Source organism: Rhipicephalus microplus, chromosome 7, assembly GCF_043290135.1.
Source record: "Rhipicephalus microplus isolate Deutch F79 chromosome 7, USDA_Rmic, whole genome shotgun sequence".
In the NCBI taxonomy this organism is placed as follows: Eukaryota; Metazoa; Arthropoda; class Arachnida; order Ixodida; family Ixodidae; genus Rhipicephalus; species Rhipicephalus microplus.
Genome location: NC_134706.1, coordinates 96,603,356 through 96,627,987, shown reverse-complemented (window position 1 = coordinate 96,627,987; position 24,632 = coordinate 96,603,356). Strand labels below are relative to the sequence as shown.

Genomic DNA, 24,632 nt, shown 5'->3' with positions numbered 1-24,632 from the left:
ACTCTGCAAAGTTCTGACGCCATTATCCGGCCTCTCTCTTAGAACGGCTAACGCACAAAGTGTAACACCTCTCGCAGCCTGTACCACACGAGTCGTCATCCAAGAGATTGTGTATATCGCCGAATTCGTAGTGCTGCCCTCGTGTTCCCATGACATGATACTCGGCCGGGACTTCCTTGCGAATAATAATGCCGTCATTGACTGCTGTCGCGCTCAACTTGAGCTATCTGCACTTCTTGATGTAGACGCTGTCGAAGCCTCCCTGCCGTGTTATAAACTGTTTCCGACGACACCACCGTACCACCGCGCTCTTCTCTGCTGGTGACTGTGTCGTGTGACGCTATTTCAGACGGTGATGTTTTATTTACGCCCTCTGCCCTGTTCATTCAACGCAAATGTTCGCCACAGCGCGTGACGTTGGAACGTTTCTGTTGCAACGTTTCGTTCTGCGTCATGGTGCCCCTCGCGAGCTCTTAAGTGACAGAGGCCGTGCCTTCCTTTCTGACGCCTTGAAGGTATTACTCAACGAATGCCGAATCGTGCACCGCACAAGTACAGCGTACCACCCTCAGACTAATGGCATGACGGAGCGCTTCAACCGTACTCTTGGCAGTATGCTGTCGATGTACGTCGCCTCTGATCATTCAAATTGGGACCAAGTTCTCCCGTTCGTCACCTACGCGTATAATACCGCCGTACAAGCTACTACTGGGTTTTCGCCATACTTTCTTTTGTACGGCCGAGAGCCTTCAAATACAGTAGACACTATTCTTCCATATAAACCTTATGAGTCCGAAAGTACAACTCTGTCCGAAGCTGCCCGACATGCTGAAGAATGCCGCCTGCTTGCTCGCTCTTTTTCTACCGAGGACCAGTGGCAGCAACAATCCCGCCAGACTGGAGACCGTTCGGCTCCAAACTTTCCACCTGGTTCATTGGTATGGCTTCGGGCACCTGCTACCGCGCCTGGCCGCTCCGCAAAACTTCTTCCCAAATACATCGGGCCATATCGTGTTGTAGATCAAACGTCACTCGTCAACTATATCGTGGAGCCCATCATCCCATCCACCGACCTACGCTACCGCGGCCGCGACACTGTCCACGTCTCTCGTCTCAAGCCATATTACGACCCATTAGTCGTTTGTTCTCCCTAATTCGCCAGGATGACGTCTTTTTGTGCGGAGGGAGATTGTAGTGAAGAAGAGGAGCTTCAGCGGCATTTCTCGGTGCATCAGGGGCATCGCGATCAGCATAAGCTCGTGCTTGCTGCGCTTGGCCGGACGCTGCCGACTGCTTCGCTTTCTGCGTTCTGCGCTGCAAATAAACCCCGTTACAATGTATATATATATATATATATATATATATATATATATATATATATATATATATATATATATATATATATATATATATATATATATATATATATATATATATATATATACATGGTGCATGCAAGACATCAATCGACGCCTATGCTGACGCCGCTGGCGAAATGCAGGCGAGAGTGCCCATATAACAGTGTGTACTTGTAATAGTACCCCCAGAAGAGTTTACAATTTATTCTTAAAAAGCCGCTCTTCAAGCTTTTGCGCTGACTGTGCTGTGCTTTTTTTTGTGCACCAAGTCTTAGGAAGCCCACCGTCATTTGTTCTAATTGTACTATTTTTGCACATATTGCGTACTTACAAAGAACATCGATTACACAGACGTACACAGGCAACTTTCGGTCTGACGTAACGTCAACCCTCATGCTAGAGCACGAACGTGAAATACTCGGAACGACGTGCACTGTACTATGCGATATCAATATCATACGGAACTATCGGTCGTGAATTCTTTCGGGGTTTAGAAACACTCGCATCATAGGAGTAAATGTTTAATAATTAGACTTTTATAAGGTCAGCGCCAGCGCTGTAGGCACAATTCACATTGACCAGACAAGACGCTTTATCATAAGAGTACATATATGTAAGGGCTATTGCATTAGTTATAAAATCAAATAGCCAGCAAAGCAACCTCAATTGACGTTTTGCCTACATTAGGCTTGTATAGACGTGAGACACTGCCGGGGCGCTGCGGTTAAAAACCCTGCCACAAGTGCCCCTAACGCCGCACCGACAATAAATGGGTAGGTCAAAGAGAACGTGCACAGGCCCTTCTTTTTCGTTGGTCTTGAGGCGTGGTTTCTTGAAAATCAAGTACGGGGCAAGCTTTTGCGTAAATTCAACTTCGCTTCAGAAACGCAGGAAGCTCATCAAAACGAAGAGCAGGTACAACGCAAAAGAGTTTTCAGTTATTTCGGCGCGCGGAAATTTAAGTGCAAGCGAGCTTTACATGGTATCGAGTTTGAAACAAGCATTCTGACGTGCGTTCTTTAACGCCTGAACGCGTTAAACTTAGGCATAAACACGATGTCAAAACGATGAAGCACATTCACGAGCAATCTATATAGCGATCAGTTGTCCGAAGCTCGCTTTATTAGCGCAAATTGTCCAGGTAATTTTCGCCTTTACAGTTATCTCCTTCATTATTCTCTCACTTCTTGTGCGTGGAACGCTTACTGTAATGTTCTGCTGATGGTCGTCTTCGGTTGTATATAGTGAAAACGGCATACATGCGTGTCCACTTTTTCGGTGTACGATGACAGGCAAAACCGAGGCCTCCGAGATAGCTCCGGCAATCGCGGAGACGCACCAACGACAAAAAAAAACCTCATTATCGTCGCGATTATTTTTTTTCAAGTGTGACGTACGTGTTCTCATTTCCTAGGTAAAGCCAGAAGTTAGAGCCTTCAAAACCCTGCGTAGGCAATGCTGTGTGGTGGCGACCGCTTCAGATTGTCGGTGTTCGCGGCGTGTGCGATGTTTATCGCGCATCACTGTTCCATAGTGCGCATCATGATCAGAGGCTGTATTATGCTTCATAATTATAGTTGCCATGGCTCTCCCTCGAGGCTACTCAGAACAATAACCGTAGACGTACATTGGCACATTTTCTCATGCGACCGGCTGTAGAGAACATGAGTAATTCATTTACCTAACAAGTTCATGACGGCCCGTATCCAGCGCACTCACCGTCCTGCTTCGCGAAAGCTGTGGAAATCAGCAACTATGAATTTCTTGACGTCCATGGCAATTCGTAACCCAACAGTAGCGTCGACTAGGGTTCTTTTTGTAGAGCGCGGAGCTGTTACGACTGCTCTTGTCACTGTCGTTCGGACGAGTAAACCAGCAGGCACTTCATGGTGGTTCGATGATGCGTCCGACAAGCGGAGAAAAATTGGTAATATTTTCCAAGTTCTTAATGCGCAAATACGCCTAATTTTGTAACAACCGGACAAAAAATCACGAAACGAACAGGGAGGAAGACGATGTGGACAGACTCTGCGAGCCAACTGAGTGCCATTTTGTCCACCACCGAATTTATTCTGTGTTTTCTAAAGTAAACGGTTATTCTCCCCGTAACATCATTAGTGGAGGTGTGGGGTACTCACATTACGCAAGATGGAGCTTCGTAGCAGGCGCCTAATAGTATTCCTCGTGGCCACTGACGTAAACAACGTGGACCCTTCACAGGCTACCATGCCTACGCCAACCACTTCCATGCTTTCTCCAACTGGCTCGTGAACCCTCCTATTTGAGCCCATGAGGTATCCAGGTACATTTTCCGGCACCAATGGCGTTGACGCCGAAGCCTGGTTGAAGTCATGCGAGCGAGTGGATGTACGTATGCGATTGGACCCAATGATCACGCTGGCCAACGTCATTTTCTGTATCAAAGGCACCGCAAAGATCTGGAACAAAAAACACGAAGAGCTGACCAGCTGGGAGTTATGCAAGCAAAAGCTCCGGGAGCTATTTCGCTGGCCTCTGAGAAGTCAACGCGCCACCCTAATCGAGCTCGCACATCGGATTCAGACGTGCACCGAATACTACCTCACATACATTGAGGACTTGCTCACTTTGTGCCGCCAGGAGAACTCGCAGATGTGCGAGGCCGATAACGTTGGCCATGTTATTAAGAGCATAGCAGACGACGCCTTTTACTTTCTTGTGTTCGAGAATTCATCTACGTTCCGCGACATTAATTCTGAATGTCGGCGTTTTGAAGAAGTCAAAAGCGGCCGTGTACTCCGCCAGTTTGCCCGGCTTCAAAACACAGCTGCAACGTCCACATGCGAAGGCCCTCGCCTGCCTTTTACAGAAAGTCCCGGTGACATTGTCCGTATTGTTCGTCGGGAAATTGAAGCCGCGGCTCCACTAGCGTCAGCCTGCCCTAACTCCAACAACTATCACGCTACCGTCTCTTTCATTCACACCGTCGTGAGGCAAGAATTGACCAACGCCGGCTTGAACGTCTGCTTCATTCATCGTCCAGACTATGCCGCACCAAATTAAACCGTGACTGTTCCGCCCAACCGACGTTTTTCTGCAAGCCCACGTTATCGCAACCCGGCAAAATGGCGCACCCTAGACGGCCTGGTGATATGCTTTATCGCGGTCTTATAGGCCACATTTCGCGCCACTGCCGTGCTTGGTCTAACTCTGCTCCGTGGCCTCACCCTCCATCCCATCACCCTCGTCACCGCAAACAGAGCCGCTAACGCCTGGCAATTCCTCGCTCCCTCGGTCCAGCGGCTCTTCTTCGCCACAACGCCGTTTCTCCCACTCTCCCACATTTCACCGATCACCGTCCCAAAGCTCCTTCTGGCGCTCACCTCCGGAAAACTGACAGGAGCAGCTCTTGGAGGTGATGCTGCAACACAGGCCCAGCGCCAAAATCCTCTACCAACCTTGCCCACACGTCAGAGCCATATCAATGTTGACGTCGACAGTGTGCCAACTACAGCCTTCATTTACACTGGCTCACACGTTTCCATCATGAACGCTGATGTTAGAACAAGGCTGAAGAAAGTCCTTAATCCTGGCCCTACTCCTGCAGTCCGAACTGCCGATAGTGACAGTCGACGTGATTGGTGTGTGCGCAGCTCGCGTCAGCGTCGCCAGAAATCACACACCAGTTCTGTTTTAGCTTTCAGAACATTGCCTTTACGACATAATTTTCGGCCATGAACTTTTGTCTGAACATTCAGCTTTGATAGAATGTTCTGCCGGTATAGCGCAATTCACTCTACCTACTGTTGTTGATCCTCCAAGTTGCCCGCTTAGTCGCCTCTGTTCCACAGAACACCTGCGTCTTCCTCTACAAACACTCGCTTTTATAGACGTCTCCCCTGTTCCACCTGTCCTAGATGGTGTTTATACTGTGTCCCCTAATGTAGACGTCCTGCTTTCGCACAACGTTCTGTTTTTTCACACCATCATTACTATAACAGCCAACGCATCCTGCTTACCACTAGTGAATTTGTGCCTATGTATACAAGACCTCCCCCGTGCTACACATCTCGCTGAAATCATGCCGGTGGCAGAGTGCCATATTTTCACTCTAGGTTATGACATCATCTCGAGTGCCAAAAAATCAAAAAAGCTTCGCCTACTCCTCCACCAGACCAATGTGTGTTAGCCAAAATGACTGCACCCTACTTACCCAAAGAACAAGCTGTGTTCCGTCCTTGCAGCGTTTTGGTATAACTTCGATATTAGCGACCGCCCTTTCGGACAGACGTCCGTTGTTAAGCACCGGATTGATACAGACAATACGAGGCCCATTAATCAGAGACCCTACTGCGTCTCCCATGCTGAGTGGCGCATCATCCAACAGGAAGTCGACAAAATGCTTTCTCGAAATATGATCGAACACTCCTGCTGTCTGCGGACTTCCACAGTAGTACTTGTCAAAAAGGACAACAGCTGGAGATTTTGCGTTCATCATCGGCATTTCAACAAGATAACAAAGCATGACGTCTTCTCTTTGCCCCGCATAGACAATGCCCTAGATTGCCTTCACGGCGCAAAATATTTTTCCTCCGTCGACCTTTGCTCCGAGTACTGGCAAATCGCCGTTGATGACACGGACCGGGAGAAAACGGCGTTTATCACTCCCGACAGCCTTAACGACAGCCTTAAAGTGATGGCACTCGATTCATGCAATGCGACCGCCATGTTCGAACGTATGATGGCCGCTCTGTTGCACGGCTTCAAGTTGTCTATGTGATTGCGCTACTTCGACGACGACATCGTTTTTTCGCCTTCTGTTTCGACGCACGTTGAAAGGCTATCGAAAGTCTTGTCTGTCTTTTGTACGGCGGGACCGCACTTCAATTTGGCAAAATGCCGCTTTGGCCATTCTGAAATTTCAGTTCTTGGACATCTTATTGATTCTGTAGGAGTTCTCCTTGATCAAATAAAAAAGGGCAGTAAAATATTTCCCTGTAACAACCTGTACCAAAGACGTTCGCAGTTTCTTTGGCCTCTGTTCTTACTTCAGCCGCTTTGTTGAAAACTTCGCTGACGTAGCAAGCCCTCTCACTCGGCTGCTGAAAAAAGACACTGGCTTCATCTAGCTCCCTGAGCAAACAGATGTGTTCTGAAATCTTGTGTGCCTACTTACTTCTCTTCCTATCTTCGCTCACTTTGACGTCTCAGCTTCAACAGAAGTTCGTAGCAACGCAAGAGGCTATAGCATCGGTGCAGTCCTGGCCCAGAAACAGCAAGGCCAGAAACAACGAGACCATGTTGTTGCTTTTGCGAGCTGGATTTATTCGCCTGCTGAAAGAAAATATTCTATACTTGAACGAGAATGTTTGGTACTTGCTTGGGCAGTCTGAAAATTTTGTCCCTATTTTTACAGCTGGCCATTCACAGTCATCCCTGGTTACCACGCATTGTGCTGGTTTTTGCCCTGAAAGAGCCTTCAGGCCATCTTGGCCGTAGGGCGCTGCGCCTTCAAGATATTGACTACTAAGTCCTATACAAAACCAGCCGCTTGCATCAAGATGCCGACTGCATTCCCAATATCCTGTCAACCCTTCAGACGGCGACTCCTCTACAACCACACTTACTGCCGACGTTTTCACTCTGTCTGCATTTCAAGACATTGAAATGGAGCAGCGACGGAATACGTTCTTGCGTGGTATTACCTGAAGGCTAACGTTGGTGATGCCCTACCCTTCCCATCGAATGTTTGAGTTACATGATGGTGTATTGTACTGCTGCAATATGCGTCCTGACAGCCCCGAAAGACTACTCCTCGTTCCCCTTCGATTGCGTCTTACGGTTCTCGCCCAGCTTCATGATGCACTGATAGCCAGTCGCCACGGCGTGTCATGGACTTACGACAAATTTCGCTGGCGCTTCTTCTAGCCTGGCAAGTACTGCGAGGTCTGCCGTTATGTTGCAGCTTGCGACTCTTGATAAACACGGAAAAAAGCAAATGCCCTTTCTGCCGGACGTCTTCAGCCATTGAAAAGCCGACGAGACCCATTCTGCCGTGTTGACATGGACCTGCTTGGCAATGCGGGTAATCGTTGCGGGTAATCGGTGGATTGCACTTGCAACCAATTTTGCTACCCGATACGCGTTCACACGGGCCCTTCCAACCAGGTGTGCAACTTATGCGGCCAATTTGCTTTTGGAGGATGTCTTCCTACAGCACGGTGCCTCTCGACAACTCCTTACCGACTGAGGCAACTACTTCCTTTTCAATGTGGTTGATGACCTCCTCCGCTCCTGCGCCACTAAACACAAGCTTTCGACAGCTTACCATCTACAAACAAATGGTCTAACGGAGCGCCTCAATCGCACTCTCACCGACATGCTCTTCATGTATGTCTCCACCGTTCACCGCGACTGGGACACTAAGTTACTGTTTGTAACTTTCGGGTACAATTCCTCTAAAAACGAAACCGCTGGGTTCCCTTCTTTTTCCTGTTGTTCGGTCGTGACCCTGCGCTACTTTCGACACGCTCCTGCCATCTGGAATAAATTACACGTCTGAGTATGCTCTTGTTTCAACGACGAAAGCCTAAGTGGCACGCCAAGTGTCTCGACGATGACTACTGGCCACCCAAGACAATCAGAAGAGTGTATACGATGCCCGCCATCTTGACGTTCAGTTCACACTCGGCAATCTCGTTATGCTTTGGTCCCCCTCACGCCACGTTGGACTTTCGGAGAAGTTACTCCCGTGCTATTCAGGTGGTTACCGCATCTTACGCCAAGTAACTGACGTCACCTACGAAATGACCCCTATGGGCCGCGCCATCATTCACCTTCACACTGACATAGTAGATGTTAGGTGAGTCAAGCTATATCACTCCAGTAGCTCCTTCTTTGCAGGATCAGACGTATGTGAAATATGATGTTACGGTGCATCATCGACAGGAGCAAGCGTGGCACTTAGCGAAGATGAAGAAGACGCCTGTGCGTTAGGCGCTTGCACGAGAGGCAACTCAGACATCTTGTTCGGCTGCCGACTCTCGGTGGACGCTGTCCTGTAAGCCAAGACCTCACTCCGTCACATTTGGTGGAGGTGCTGGGTAACCGCCTTGCAACGGAACTTCGCAGCGGCCGACGTTTGAAGGGTCATTCCACAACGATGACGGAGAGTACGGCGTCTGCATCTGCTCCTGGTGTTCCTGCGGCCGGAGATGATGCGGTAACTACATCTCCTTCTGCGACCACAACCTTTGTGCTCGAACCCCCGCGGGATCCTGGCACGTTCAGCGGTTCCGGCGATCCAGATGAAGTTGACGTTGAAGATTGGCTGGCAGAGTACGAACGTGTGAGTACTCGATACCGATGGGGCCCGACTCTTATGCTGGCAAACCTGTTATTCTATCTTAGGGGAACCGCCAAATCGTGGTATGAGAACCATGAAACAGAGCTTGTGAGTGTGGCAGTGTGCAGGGAGAAAATGCTAGACCTGTTCGGAAAGCCGATTGGAAGAAAAATGGCCGCGAACAAAATGCTCGCGTCTCGGGCGCAGACCTCGACCGAGTCTTACGTCTCTTATATAGAAGATGTGTTGTCGTTGTGTCGCAAAGCCAATGCCGATATGCCGGAGGCTGACAAGGTCGGGCATATTCTTAAGGGGATTGCGGATGACGCATTCAACCTCCTCATCTGCAAAAATTTTTCTACAGTGGACGCCATTATAAAAGAATGTCGGCGCTTTGAGCAAGCGAAGAGCCGGCGGATTAACAGCGTGTTCACCCGCCTTCCGAATACGGCCGCAACATCATCTTGCGAAGACCGTGCAAGAACACAGCCACCACCTCTAGATTCATCGGATCAGGTGACCCGAATTGTATGGCGCGAACTTGAAGCCATTACCTCTGCTCCGGCTCACACCGCTGCAAGTGACACCACCCCACTCACTGCTAACATGGTTCAAGCCATCGTCCGCCAAGAACTCGCCAGCATAGGTATTCCCTCGGTGTGCGCTTTGCCCAGCCCGCAGCGAGCTTCATGGTTTCCACCCTCGTCCTATCGCGAGCAGCATTTCACGGCCCGATCTCGCGACCCTGCGGCGTGGAGAACCGTCGACAATCGACCAATTTGTTTTCATTGCCACCGTATCGGTCATGTCGTCCGTTACTGCAATTACCGCTGGTCCTCGCCACCTCGGACTTCATCTCAACCTCACTACCGACAGTACAGCGTCGACCGAGAGTCGGCAGCTGAACAAGATGTCTGAGTTGCCTCTCGTGCAAGCGCCTAACGCACAGGCGTCTTCTTCATCTTCGCTAAGTGCCACGCTTGCTCCTGTCGATGATGCACCGTAACATCATATTTCACATACGTCTGATCCTGCAAAGAAGGAGCTACTGGAGTGATATAGCTTGACTCACCTAACATCTACTATGTCAGTGTGAAGGTGAATGATGGCGCGGCCCATAGGGGTCATTTCGTAGGTGACGAAATGACCCCGCTCCGTCGCTCCGTCACAATTTAAAGAAGCCAATATATAGATTAACAAGCTCAATGTTTGGTTGATTGTAAACAAACTTCAAGGCAAAATTGTTATACTTTGCCTTGGGGGACGCGAAGAAAGGATAAATAACCGCCTGACTTGGTCCTAATCTCTAAAACAATATATATTGCCACCTCTTTCTAGTAGTGGGTCGTATGCCAAGGTGAAGGCCCACACCACAGAAAAGAAAGAAGTGCACGCGGGCCTTCGCTCTGGCAAACAAGCCTAACCGACGCGCTTGGTTAGAGCCCTGTTGCTCAGACGTCAGTAAATCTTGTCGACACCCCCTGGAGTGACGTGACAACTGGTGGAGGTGCTGGGTAGGCCCCTCACGGATGTTGCAGACCCCTCCTGGAAGCGGCACCACAAGCCCAGTTCGAGTCAACACTCCCGTTCATCGGACAAGCCGCAGGATCAGGGGATTGCCTCCCGAAGCTGACCCTATAGTTCACACCAGTATGATGAGCACGTCCGTCCAAACCACTCTAACAGGTACGGAAAACCCCCCGGTGACTCGGTACACCCTCGAAAGTCCGCAGGTTCCGACACCGTTTCATGGCACCGAGCTCGAAGACGTCGAGGACTGGTTGGTCGACTTCGAGCGCGTGGCTGCTTTGAACGACTGGAACGACGCGGCCAAACTACGACGTGTGTACTTCTATTTAGAGGATGGAGCACGTACCTGGTACATGAATCACGAGGAACAGATGACATCGTGGCCCGAATTCCGCCGCCGGCTGTTGGATACTTACAGAAGCGCTGATCGCCATGAACGAGCGGAACGAGCGATCCAGGCCCGCATCCAGATGCCCAATGAAACTGTCATGACCTATGTGGAAGATATGACGCGCCTGTTCCGACGAGCCGATCAGAGTATGACAGAAGAAAAGAAGGTGCGTCACCTGATGCGGGGAGTTAAAGAGCAGCTTTTCGCTGGTCTTGTACGGAGCCCTCCGAACACGGTCGCCGAGTTTTTGTCTGAAGCTGTCACGATGGAAAAGATGCTTCAGCATCGATCCACCCTGTATGAGCGGCAAGTGAACACGTCCACTGCTCAAGTTCTAACGAATATTGGGAGCAACACCGAGTGTCTGCGCGACCTTATCCGCTCCATAGTACGCGAGGAGCTGCAAAAGGCTGCCACACCACCACTACCTACGGTGAGTTCCATTGCAAGCATCGTCAAGGACGAGCTGCATCATGCCCTTCGTGACCCTGTGAGTCTGAATAACGCCACACCCGCCCCGGCTGACTACCACCATCCGACCTATGCAGAAGCCTTGAAACGCCCAGCTTCCTCTTCCCCGCTGTTTGTTCAGGCACCTCCTACGGTTTCACTTCAGTCAGCGCAGCCTCTACGGTACTACGAGAACACACGCACACCGCCACCCCTCGTTTACGCCAGCCCTGTGCATCTTGCGGAACAACCAGCACACTACCTTGACGACAGACGTGCTTCGCCTCGGAAATCTGATGTTTGGCGCACTCCTGATTGCCGACCTTTGTGCTTCCACTGCGGTGAAGCGGACCATTTGTACCGCCAGTGTCCATACCGGCGCCTCGGGCTGCGCGGATTTTCAGTATATTCAGCGCATCCTCGGTATGGCCAGCGACCCCGGGACATTGAGGACTACCTGGCTCAACAGCGCATGCCACCGCCTTCTGGACGGCAGTCGCGCTCACCGTCGCCGAGGCGCTTTTCATCTTCACCACAGCGCCATGCTGGCGCACGGTTCTCCAGTCCCCGCCGGGAAAACTAACGCAAGCGACCCTTGGAGGCGAGGTCGCTGGCAGTCGACGTGCTGAAGACCTCCGATCGACGCTAACAGTAAAGGGTGTAGATTCGACTGAGCGATATGTGCGGCTTTCTCTGGATATACCGGTGCTGATAGATGGCTATGCAGTAGGTGCTTTAGTTGATACCGGGGCTGACTATTCGATACTAAGCGGGAAAATGACCAGACAACTAAAGAAGGTAATCACGCCCTGGCATGGCTCCGCGATTCGAACGGCTGGTGGCCACACCGTCTCTCCGCTTGGAACCTGCACGAGTAGAGTTCGGGTCTGCGGTTACACTTTTGTAGGAAGTTTCCTTGTGCTCCGTGAATGTTCACGCGACGTTATTCTTGGTGTTGACTTCCTGCACGAATATGGAGCTGTCATTGATCTTCAAGAGAATCGCATCACCTTCTCAGCCGACCGAGCAATCGACAAGCAGGACGACCAACAACGTACCGACGTTCTTCGTGTTTCTGCTGAAAGTATAACGCTTCCTCCAAGAGCCAGTGTTATTGTCGACGTCACATGCTGTGGATTGCGAAATGGTGAAGCGATTGCAGAAAGTAATTTTGAACACCTGCTGACTCAAGGTGTTTGTGTGGCTAGGAGTATCATACAGCTACGTGATGGCCGATCTCAACTGCTCGTTACAAATTTCAGCAACGAACACCGACACCTTTTCCGTGGCACTTCGTTAGCGTTTGCAGATGAATTAGGAACCATTCCCATCTGCTTCTCGTCGGAAACAGTGGAGGCTGCCGATACGTCTCTAAACAATATCGATATTAATTCTAACCTTACACCAGAAAACCAGACAGCACTGCGGAAACTCTTGCTTGAATTCAAGTCATGCTTCGCTGCTTCCTCTAAGGTGCGCCAGACTTCGATCACTAGGCACAGAATCATCACTTACGACGACGCCCGCCCAGTACACTAACAGCCTTACCGTGTGTCAGCGAAGGAACGAGAAGCCATTCGTACGCAAGTTCGAGAAATGCTTGACGACGGCATCATCGAGCCTTCCAACAGTGCGTGGTCCTCTCCGATCGTCCTAGTCAAGAAGAAAGACGGAACACTACGTTTTTGCGTCGATTACCGGAAGCTGAACAGCGTGACTAAAAAGGACGTGTACCCGCTGCCACGCATCGACGACTCGTTAGACAGATTACGCCACGCCCACTATTTTTCCTCTTTGGATTTGAAGAGCGGGTACTGGCAGATTGAAGTTGACGAGCGAGACCGCGAGAAAACGGCATTTGTGACCCCTGATGGCCTGTATGAATTTCGAGTCCTTCCTTTTGGTTTGTGCTCAGCGCCCGCAACCTTCCAGCGAATGATGGACACTGTGCTTACTGGTCTGAAGTGGCAAACTTGTCTCGTATACCTTGATGATGTTGTCGTTTTTTCTGAAACCTTCCAGCAACACCTTCACCGCCTCAGGAGTGTGCTACAGGCTATTCAATCAGCAGATCTTACACTCAAACCGCAGAAGTGTCACTTTGGTTATGAAGAGCTCAAATTCCTTGGCCATGTAGTCAATGCGAATGGAGTACGACCCGACCCCGACAAACTTGCCGCTGTAGCCGCGTTTCCGCATCCTACAGACAAAAAGGCTGTTCGGCGCTTTCTGGGTTTGTGCGCCTACTATCGAAGATTTATTAGAGGGTTTTCGAAGATAGCGGAACCCTTGACTCGCCTTACACGCGACGACACACCGTTTGTATGGGCTACCGAACAACAGGCAGCTTTTGCCGAGCTACGACAGCGGATGCAATCAGCCCCTGTTCTTGCGCATTTTGACGAAGATGCTGACACAGAGGTGCACACTGACGCCAGTAACATCGGCCTCGGCGCAGTGCTCGTCCAGCATCAACACGGCAAAGAACGAGTCATAGCCTATGCCAGCCGCTCACTGTCCCGTACCGAGGTGAATTACACGACCACAGAGAAAGAGTGTCTCGCAGTAGTGTGGGCGATCACCAAGTTTCGCCCGTACCTCTATGGTCGTCCATTTAAAGTGGTGACGGACCACCACGCCCTCTGCTGGTTGGTAAACATTCGTGATCCCTCTGGACGACTGGCCCGATGGAGCTTGCGTCTACAGGAATTTGATGTTACCATCGTATATAAGTCTGGACGGAAGCATGAAGACGCTGATACGCTGTCACGTGCACCCACACCTTTAGTCAATCAAGAAGAAGAGGACGATGACGGTTTCCTGGGCGCCCTTAGCTCATCTGACTTGAGCAGACGCCAGCGAGAGGATGAAGAGATTCGACCGCTCATCGACTATCTGGAGGGTCATAGCGCCGTTATACCTCGCCATCTATCTCGCGTCGTGACATCTTTCTGCCTCCGAGATAATGTCCTGTACAAAAAAAACGCCCGTCCTACGAGCCGCGCTTACCTCCTCGTCGTTCCGAAGGACATGCGGGATGAAGTCCTCTCTGCGTGTCATGACGAGCCTACATCTGGTCATCTAGGTTACTCGCGAACGCTCGCCAGAGTAAGTGAGGCGTACTACTGGCCCGGACTTTCTGCAAGCGTGAAGCAGTACGTTAAAAGCTGTCGTGAATGCCAGCGTCGAAAGTCGCCACCAAGCAAGCCGGCTGGATTACTTCAGCCAATTGATCCACCCCACAAGCCATTTGACCAAGTTGGCATGGACATTCTTGGCCCATTTCCTTTATCGTCTGACGGCAACAAATGGGTCATTGTTGCAACTGACTATTTGACCCGCTATGCGGAGACACAGGCGATACCACGAGCCACGGCTTCTGAGGTAGCACAGTTCTTCATGTGCCACATTGTTCTGCGCCACGGTGCTCCATCTACAGTGATAACTGACAGAGGAACAGCGTTCACTGCACAACTTATTGATGAAGTTTTTCGACTAAGTAACACTAGGCATCGAACGACGACTGCTTACCATCCGCAGAGCAATGGCTTAACCGAGCGACTAAATAAGACAGTCACAAACATGATCTCCATGTACATCGACGTCCAACACAAAACATCGGATCGCATTTTGCCTTATGTGACGTTCGCTTATAACACCGCCGTTCAAGAAACAACCCGATTTACACCGTTTCGCCTTCTCTACGGCCGCGAAGTTCAGACGATGCTGGATGCGATGCTTCCTTGTGAAGGCGCCGATCAATTAACAACTGACGCAGAAGAATTTGCAGAGCGTGCCGAAGAAACTCGCCAGCTCGCCCGGCTACACATTGGTCTGCAGCAACAGGTTGATGCACGACGTTCCAATATGCGTCACAATGACGTATCTTACAGACCGGGAGACCAAGTTTGGATTTGGACCCCTGTTCGACGCCGTGGCCTCTCCGAAAAGTTGCTCAGCAGATACTTCGGTCCGTATAAAATATTACGCCGCGTGAGCGACGTAAACTACGAAGTGGTTCCGGACGCTACGTCGTCACGATGGGTACAACGAAAACAACCGACCTCTGACATAGTTCACGTGGTGCGCATGAAGCCCTATTTTGCGCGTTCCTAAAAGACCACTTTTCCTGTGTTTTTTTTTTTATATGTGCTCCGACAATTGCCTCATCATTGGTGAACTTATCGCGTCTAACATTTCATTATTGGTGCCCTTTTTTATTGTTTAAACTACTTTGTTTTGGTTTTTTTTTTCAATAACTTTGCAGCATCGGGACGATGCTCTTTTTTTTGTTGTTGAGGGGGAATATTGCCACCTCTTTCTAGTAGTGGGTCGTATGCCAAGGTGAAGGCCCACACCACAGAAAAGAAAGAAGTGCACGCGGGCCTTCGCTCTGGCAAACAAGCCCAACCGACGCGCTTGGTTAGAGCCCTGTTGCTCAGACGTCAGTAAATCTTGTCGACACCCCCTGGAGTGACGTGACAATATGTTCTTCAAACCGAAAGGGGTAACACCCATTTCGTGCGCATCTTTACTTCCAGGGCGATGAGATTCAGCGAACAACAACAATAAAATTCCTAGGAATTCTATTTCTGGAACAACTTTCTTGGATCCCTTACATAGACATGATAAAAACGATCTTTGCAGAAGAATCGGCATTTTGAATAGGCTATGGTACTATGTTCCAACAAATATCAAGCGACAAATTTTTTATGCTCTAGTACACTCACGACTAATACACTGCTGCTTATAGTGGCTAACAACGACTGTCACGAAACGTAATTCGCTTTTTGTGCTACAAAAGCGTGCAATACGTGCAATATCTAACACTTCACTTCATGAAAGTACTTGACCACATTTCAAAAGCCACAGAATATTGCCTATCAATCACTTATACAGACACAAGCTATGCTTAGACAACAATGCCAGTATAAAGTAAATACGCCTCTATTCTTGTATACATATTACATCAAACACCATAATAATTACGCAAGAGCCTAATATACAAACCTGGATCCCGCACAAACTGCGGTGACCAACTGTTAAGCTCATATATACTAGACATCCTAAATCAATACCCAATCATATTTCATTGATTGCAGGATGGAACATTAGTTAGTTCATTAAAAATAACAAATTACTCCTAGCTGACAAAAACAATGGCCCCATTGATCCTCAAAATTTTTTCACTTTATATGACTTTTATTCGTGTACACCTTTGTTTTAATGACTTGTGGTTGTTTACTAAATTTTATAATGACATGTTTGAGTTCTAGATCACCTCTTCCTTTGAAACATTTCTGGTCCGTACGTTCGTAGGTTTCTCTTTTTGTGCATAAGCGTGTCCAATCATATCTGTTCTGTTTTTTAGTGAATGTTGATTATATTTTTTGCATTTTTTTCGCAATAGCAGCGAGAGACTATTTTTCTTGTCTTTTTGAGGGCCAAATATGAGTACACGTTGATTGTATCAATATCGCAGTAAGACAGCTGTGTTTATATATTTGTGAACCTATCATTTTCTTTAATTCTGTAATTATTCTGAATAATTATATACCAGTGTATTCTGTACAACAAATACATGTTGGTGTGCCTATGCTTTTGCTTCCATGGTAGCACGACCTATTCAGGTGGTTATTTAGCCTTTATTCGCGTCCCCCAAGGCAAAGTGTAAAGTGTAACACTTTTGCCTTGAATCAAAATGAAAAAATGAAATAAAATAATTAGCACCAAGTCGGTGCTCAAGACGTTGGGAAACTCATGTAATGGGCAGGCGATAACGACAAACAGGACAGGGAAAAAGACGATTTAGACAGACTGTGTGAGCCAATTGGGCGCTATCTTGTTCACCACCGAGGCTATTCTGTGTTTTGTAAAGTCATTCTCGCCGTAACAATATTTAGCTGAATCGGTGTTTTTTTACGCGGTTGTTGCACCTAATTGCGAAGCAACCTTTGCAAGGAAGTCAAGCTTTGCACTACCCAAGCTGATTCGACAGGGGGCGCTGCGTGTCCGCTGAACATCCGAGTCTGACGTCTTTAGGGCGGTTTTTAACAGCAGTTCTAATAACTAACATAATTCTGTGGTATCAAACTAGTTTTCACGCACAATGCTGGAGTTCGATTCCGGCTGTGCACCTGATCTTTATTCTTTGCATTCGCGGGGTGAATGTTGCTGATGGCTGTTTTTCTGAACGCCCACGCTTTCAAACTACCAATGTTTATTCTCAGCTTCACTGGGTAGATATAAACTGTCCGTAGCCTCTGTTTACACCCGCATACCACGGCGCATTTTGTGCGGGTATGTCATAGGCAACACGTGCCTGGACAATACAGTTTCATGGCGTACGCAACAGGATTTTTTTTGCTATTTATCTGTCTACCAGAGAGCCGTATTCGAGAAACGCGCGTCCTCTCCCATCAGAATTTTTGTGAACAATATTTTGTAGAGGCGATCCCGAGAGCACCCCGGCGTATACGGCTGATTGATGGACAGATGAATGGACGGACGGACGGACGGATGGATGGATGAATGGATGGATGGATGGATGGATGGATGGATGGATGGATGGATGGATGGATGGATGGATGGATGGATGGATGGATGGATGGATGGATGGATGGACGGACGGACGGACGGACGGACGGACGGACGGACGGACGGACGGATGGATGGATGGATGGATGGATGGATGGATGGATGGATGGATGGATGGATGGATGGATGGATGGATGGATGGATGGATGGATGGATGGATGGATGCTCTAAAGTGTGTTTGGTTCGCAGAAAATACTTCGCATTGAAAATTACTTTCGTACTTTATATTCGACTTCACAAGGTGGTTGCTGCAGCACTAGATATTTCCACCGATATTTACAAATGTGTACCGTTTTTTGATAAAATTTATTATGACAGCTTAGATCTGATCGAAATTTCATGAAACATTTTCGCCAAAGAACTTGTTGAAGTGTGGGGCTTTACTTTCTGTGAAAACAGGGGAGTTCACCGGCTCCTCATGGCAGTGCTTCTATTGCATTTTACAGTGTTGCCGCTGCTCTTCATTCTTATATCCTCTAGAAGCACTAAACGAAAGCATTCGCTATTGGTCGTGATGTGGATGCTAACACGTGATCGTGGCTAGAACAGGCCACACTCTTATTGCACTTTCCATGTCACAACGTTTTGCTTTATTTCTATATTGTAGGTTGGCTATTTTAAGCTTCAGTTTAAACAAATGTAAGGCAAAGCTCCTATTTTTCTGAAAATTGTCCCCATATTGCTTTTGCATTGACACGGATTTGGAATTCTTGCAGGTCTGCAAGTCACACCACTTTATCCAGCTCGATGAGGTTGCATTATTACGTTATCGCTGCGATATTTGCACTTTGCTGTCACGGACAACGTGAGTATTCTAATACAAGCTCAATATCTCGTCATCATTTTCATACTCAATGTATTATTTGTAGTAATAAGTGCGTAATTCAAGTCGCAAGAATGATGAGTCTAATCGTTTCTAGAAAAGATGCAGCAAGAACACTCAGCCAACGATTCGTTTATGCAGTGTTCTCTGACAAACCCTCATATGCCAACCACCTTTCCGTAAAAGACATCATTGTCCTTATGATGCAGACTAATGGTCATAAAGGTCTAGTTAGGCAAGTTGGAACAATATACGAGACCAATATCAGCCACTGCGTCTTCATCACGTCACTCGCCCAGCATTAACGCTCCGCACCATCATAAATTTCTCATCCCCATGACACTAGAGTTAATACTAATGGGCGAGAAACGCTGTTTAAAAGAATACCTATCATTGTTATGGCACTATGCTGTAAAAGAGATGTTTTCTAGGAGTGCGAAGGCGTATAATGTTGATCTTGTTGCATTATATTCACCGCAATTTAACTCAACATCTAATGATTGTCACTTTCACCTCATTAGTATTCTTCTAAGTATTCGGCCTTCAAGTATATTATACATGGCAGGAGACGCGGACGCTAAACGTCCTGGTTACATAAACAACAATATTGTTCAAATATGACAAAATACGCGAGGTCAGTTTTTTGCATCGATAATAAGTTTCTCAAAATTCACGCGATTATAATTTTCAGCTACTAATAACCATATAGTGAATCGTGAACAAATTATCAGCATTTCGTTTTGTTTTCATCTCTCACAGCTTTTCATGAGTTTGGTGATATGCAGGATGGCCCAAGTTTGTCGAAGCTTCAAATCTTTCCGAACTCCGGTGACACCCCTTTAGAACAAGCTAACAGTAAAAAAAAGTCAAATTTATCTCTGGTTACGACGGAACACCGTCTCATGTCAAGAACAAATAGTTGAGAAGGAATAGTAGCAAAGGAAAGGCAGTAAGGTTACCCAGTCCAGGAAAGCCGGTTTGCCGCCCTGCATGTGAGAATGGGGAAAGAAAATGAAAGAGCGAGATTAAAAAGTGGAAAGAGAAAAAAGATAGCGCATAACACAGCCCCCTCACAAACATGCAATCAGTAACATGCCCATCATATTCGTGTCGTACATGATTTCACTGTGACAGCCGTTTGTTCAAGTTCGTTTTTCATAGACTCTTCAGGAGTTGTTTGGTCCCATTTAGCTGCAACGTCCTCTGTGGACGGCATTCAAGTAGAGTTTCCACAAACATTTCTTTATTGCCGCGGTTCACTAGAACGGACGTTCTAGTGAACTCGGGCCTTCTCACAATCAACGAGCTTGTACTCTAGTTTGCACACCTGTCAGCTTGAATGAGAGATTACCCATGGTAATTACCTTGTCCAACCCCAATTTCTCTTGTCGAAGCCCACTGCTCCCGCGGCAATGCCAGCGGTAACCGTGATTCATGTATAAGAATAATCGCAGAGGCTGCACACACAGACGAATAAATGCTAATACTATCACGTGACTACAACTTTTAAAGTTTGTAATATAAATTAACAAGTACATCAGGCTAGTTAGCACACATTCATTATCCTAGGAGGCGCGAAATTAGGCCACGCAAGAAAGGCAAGCAAGAAGGCGCAACACTAGCGCTTAACTTTAACTAAGCCTTATTTGAAAAAGCAAACATATAAATAGACGCAAGAATGAAAAGAACAAAAAGCTCACGTACCACGCCATTCCTCATTCACATAGTACTTACTAACACACCACTAAAAAAGGTAGGTACTTTCTGTGTAAGCGAGATAGACGGTGATAGACTCCTGAAGGAACCGGAAGCATGCTTACAGTGGCTTGATTAAAAGCTACACGCTGTTTCCTGCAAGGTGATTGAGACTCTATTCACTTAGAAATCATACTATTTTACGAGATGGGCGGGAGTTTAAAGAGTACTTTTGTATGTGGAAGTTTACCGAATGTTGTGTGAAAACGGGGAAAATCGATTCTATATGAGTTTGATTGGTGATCGCCGAAGAAAATACATGAGATTACCTCCTGGAAGGCAGGCAAATAACATTACTTTGATTCATCGGTGGGCCGCATCCACGGCGAGCCCTGCGGGCCGCACCCGCGATGGGACGGGGACTCATCTCCTCGGCCATATCATAAGCTTTCTGGATAGCCAATAGCTGGTCTTCCTTCTCGTTGCTTGTGAGAAGAGATCGCCAGTTCTCCGCCCGTGAGGGAGACCCGTGGCTCTCGTGCCGGGCATCACATTGCCACAGCATGCGTTGAAAAGTACAATGAAAGCTACCAAAACGAGGGCAGCCTGGCTGTATACCACCCATATAGTCAGAGCACTTAAGGGGAGAAGCGTATACCTCAGTCTGTATTTGACGTAGCGTGAGAGACTTAGCTCTGTTTGGAGTTGGATGCGGGAAACAGAACCTTCGCCGTTACAACTGATAATGCTTGAAAATTTCATGAAGAGTTAGGATTGGATATTAATAGTACCAAAGCGTGTCGTCTGCCTCCAAGTGGTTCTTTCTGGCGTAGACTGCAAGACTTTAAACCTGGTGGTGCGCGTACTCGTTGCATTAAGGATGGTTTTATGTACGTGTCGGCCAACGTGTGCCGGGACTTAGGTAATACGCTTTTGTCTGTAAAACTGGCAGCAGAGAGAACACGATCGGCTTCCTGCCATACTGTACCCATCATGAAGGCTTGGGTGATTGCTTGCGAGTCTTTGTAGATAGCTGTGCGCTTGGTGATAGAGAGAGCTAGCGCTACCGCAACCTGTTCAGCGCTATTGGCGTTGTCAGGGACGACAAATAGTTGCCTTTAAATGATACGAATAACCATACTTCGCTGCATCAACGAAGACGACATTGCCCTTCAAAGCGTCGGCGGTAATAAGTACGGTTCGCGTCTGTGTCTGCCTTCTATCCACATTTTGAGTGGGGCGCATGTTTCTGGGTATCGGGGATACAGTGAACTTAGCACACAACTCTTCGGGGAGCTCGCATTGACTTTGTTGGTAACAAGAGAATTTAGCCCATAGTGTGCCAGTATTCATCACCCAGCCTCAGTGGAAGACAGCCTTACAAAGTCTTAATAGTTAGTATAATTTCTGCACTGCGACAATTTCGCTGAAGCTGTTGTGTATTCCTAGCTCATTGAGCTATATCATACAGGTGTCGCCTGGTAACTCTAAGACCTGTTTAACACACCGGCGAATTATTACGTCCAGATGGCCTGTTTCCTTTCTGCCTCAGCTGAGCGGGGTCTATGTAACTGATGTGGTTCACAAGAAACGCGTGCAAAAGTCTTAGAGATTCTCCTCAGACTGTGCACCACGTTTATTGGCCACTCTATGGATGAGTTTTGCATTGCTTCAGCCTTATCGAGATGTGTGTCAGGGTGACGGCATTACTGCTATTGGCTTCTATAATCATGTCCAAAATGCGTACTTGCCCTACCACTCCAATAGGTGAGGCATCTCTTATAAGAAGGTTGATTACTGTATGAACATCTTTACGTGCCTTGTATATGAGGCAATAAAGTAGAAACTCCGATTTTTCGGATTATAGGAAGAGACCAGACTTCTATATAAATGCTCGTACTGTGTTTAGTGCGTCTTGCAGTCTTTTTTTTTTTTCGATGTGCCCATTGTCACCCCCTGATTGTAATGTCATAGGCGTAAAAGGCAACCCCGATTTCATCAATTTGTGAGAGTTGCAGTGAAAGTGCACACATTGATAGGTTGAATAGGAGCTGAAAGATTAATGCCCCTTGAGGTTTGCCTCTCAGCCCTAGCCTGAATTGCTATGAGGCCAATGAACCTAGCTGCAATGTACCTTTTCTGTCCCGAAGAAACGAGCTAATATTGTTAGAGAAGCGTGTTGCAACGCCAGCCTCCCTAATAGAGGCGAGACTGTGTGAGTCCTTATGCGGTTGAATGCTTTGTCGAGATCGAGCGCTAAGATTAATCTGGCGTATTTGGTGACTCTGTCAAGAAGCTCGTGTTTCAGCATCAGCATGATGTCTTGTGTAGAAATAGATGGACGGAAGCCGATTTGGATGAGTGGTTGTCTGTGTCGCTCCTCTACGAAGTTTGTGACTTGTTTTAGGATGGCATGCTCAGCCACCTTACTAACACGAGACGTGAGTAAAATTGGGCGAAGCGAGCCTATGACTAAGAGTTTGCATGGTTTGGGGATTAGTATTACGGACGCTTTCCGCCACTTGGTGGAAACGGGGCCTGTTTACCAGATTTTGTTTATGTGTTCCGTGAGGAGTACAATGTCCGCTTTTCAAAAATTCTCAAGAAGCTTGTTCAGTATGCCAATGGGGCTCAGGGCCAAACGGCAATTGAGTTCAGTAAGGAGTGCCCTTACATCGGCGCTAGGAATGGGGCCTCTAAAACCATCCTTCTCAATCGCGTCTTGGGAAAGGCTACGGTCAATGCATAAGCAAAGCGCTGTTGGCTCATCGGCATTCTGGGTGTTTGCGCTGCCTGACGAATTCAGTTTGTGTTTGTATCAGTCTGTCTATAGTCAGTTGTTGAAATGCTTTGGATGGCTTTTCGCCTAGTAGATATTTCAACAATTTTCATGTGTTCCCCGTTTCTCATTTGACTATCCACAGAGTTGCACACTTCGTCCCAGTGCTGATGCTCAAAGGTACGGCACTAGTCTTTGATCTGTCAGTTGAAATCAGGTAACGTTTTGCGTAGATTTTGGTTCAGCTTTTGTGTGTACCATCTCGCGTACAGTTTGTTTTAGCTTCCAGAAGGTGAGTGAGCCTGATGTCCATACGCTTGACCTCTCAATCAGTTTCGACGTCTTTGGTAGACTTAGCAACGTCTTGCTCAAGTCGAGTGAGGAGTTCTGCAATTGTGTCAAAATGAGTATTAGCCCGTTTCCTGAGTTCTCGAAAACGGTCTGTTTCAGTTTCAGTTTTTTATTGAGCATTTTCTTCACAGAGTTGCGAAAAAGAAAACGCAAGGATAGGAGCAAAAAGCTGCTATATTAGCAGCTTGACGAGGCTCCTACCCCTTTTCACTTGGCATTACAGAATCAGCAGAGCACAAAACATGAAAAAACAATTTGACGTCGATTTTCAAAACTTCAATAAATAAAAAGGAAATGCATCAAAATTACATCAGTTTCAGGTTTACATAAAATAAGCAAACCACAAAGAGAGAAAAACAACAAAAAACAAAAGAAAACAGCGTGCGGCCAATCATGAAACAATACACACGTTGCTAAACGGCTACCAAAGTATTACAAAATGATTATACAACGTTTACAACACTGGGTATGCGAAAAGCACGAGTTTTAATGCACAAGGGAAACACTGACGAGTGAAATGTTGTATGTTTTACTCGTAAAAAAAAGCAACGAAAAAAAAATGTCAAAGAAAGCAAACATTATACGATGCCATGTTACACAAGCACTATTATAGGGTGTTTCTTTTACATATAGTACCGGACAACTAGAAGATGCTAAACTACACGGCGCCATTTTGGATGAGAAAGTTCTTAAGTTGTTTTTTATGTATATTAAAGATGTCGATGTTTTTATTTTCAAACAAGTTAAAACAAGCTGGAATACAGTGTTCAAGTCTTCTCAAACCGTGATTAGTTCGCGAATAAGGAACAAACCAGGAAGGCCTTTTCCGAATGTCATAATAGGATTGTGTATTTTTCCTGAGGTTACACAGTTTAAGAAAACAAGCATTGTTTGATAGCAAGCTTTGTTTGTATTTCATAATAAGGTAGAAACTGTGTATGTGATCGATCGGTAAAATCTTATATTCTCTGAATAAATGACTTGTATGTGCGTCGTATGGTACGTTTGCAATATGACGAATCGCTTTTTTCTGCAGTAAAAATATTTTGTTCCGATTTGCTTTAGATGTATCTGCCCACACTAGACTACAATAGTTTATGTGAGATGAAAACAACGTATTATAGAGTAAAAGTTTAATGTTTGCTGGAAGTATCTGTCGAAGTTTAGAGAGAGCACCACACGTCCTAGCTATATTTCTAGTTACTTTATTAACGTGTTCATCCCAATTAAGATTTTCATTAAAAATTACTCCTAAGGATGAAACTTCTTTGACAACCTCAATTTTTTCGGGCCCGAGATATATATCCAAACCACGACAGACAGCCTTCTGAACC

At 47.2% G+C, this 24,632-nt stretch overlaps 1 protein-coding gene across 1 annotated transcript in view; it reads left to right on the top strand.

The window, feature by feature from the left end:
- Positions 1 to 18,263: 18,263 nt before the first annotated feature.
- Positions 18,264 to 24,632, top strand: part of LOC142767563 (uncharacterized) — a 117,300-nt gene continuing 110,931 nt past the window's right edge. Inside the window, exons 1-2 of the mRNA XM_075869489.1 lie at positions 18,264 to 18,289; positions 18,367 to 18,455. Coding sequence (XP_075725604.1) covers positions 18,288 to 18,289; positions 18,367 to 18,455 — 91 coding nt within the window. The 5' untranslated portion in view covers positions 18,264 to 18,287. The remainder of the gene's footprint in view (positions 18,290 to 18,366; positions 18,456 to 24,632) is intronic.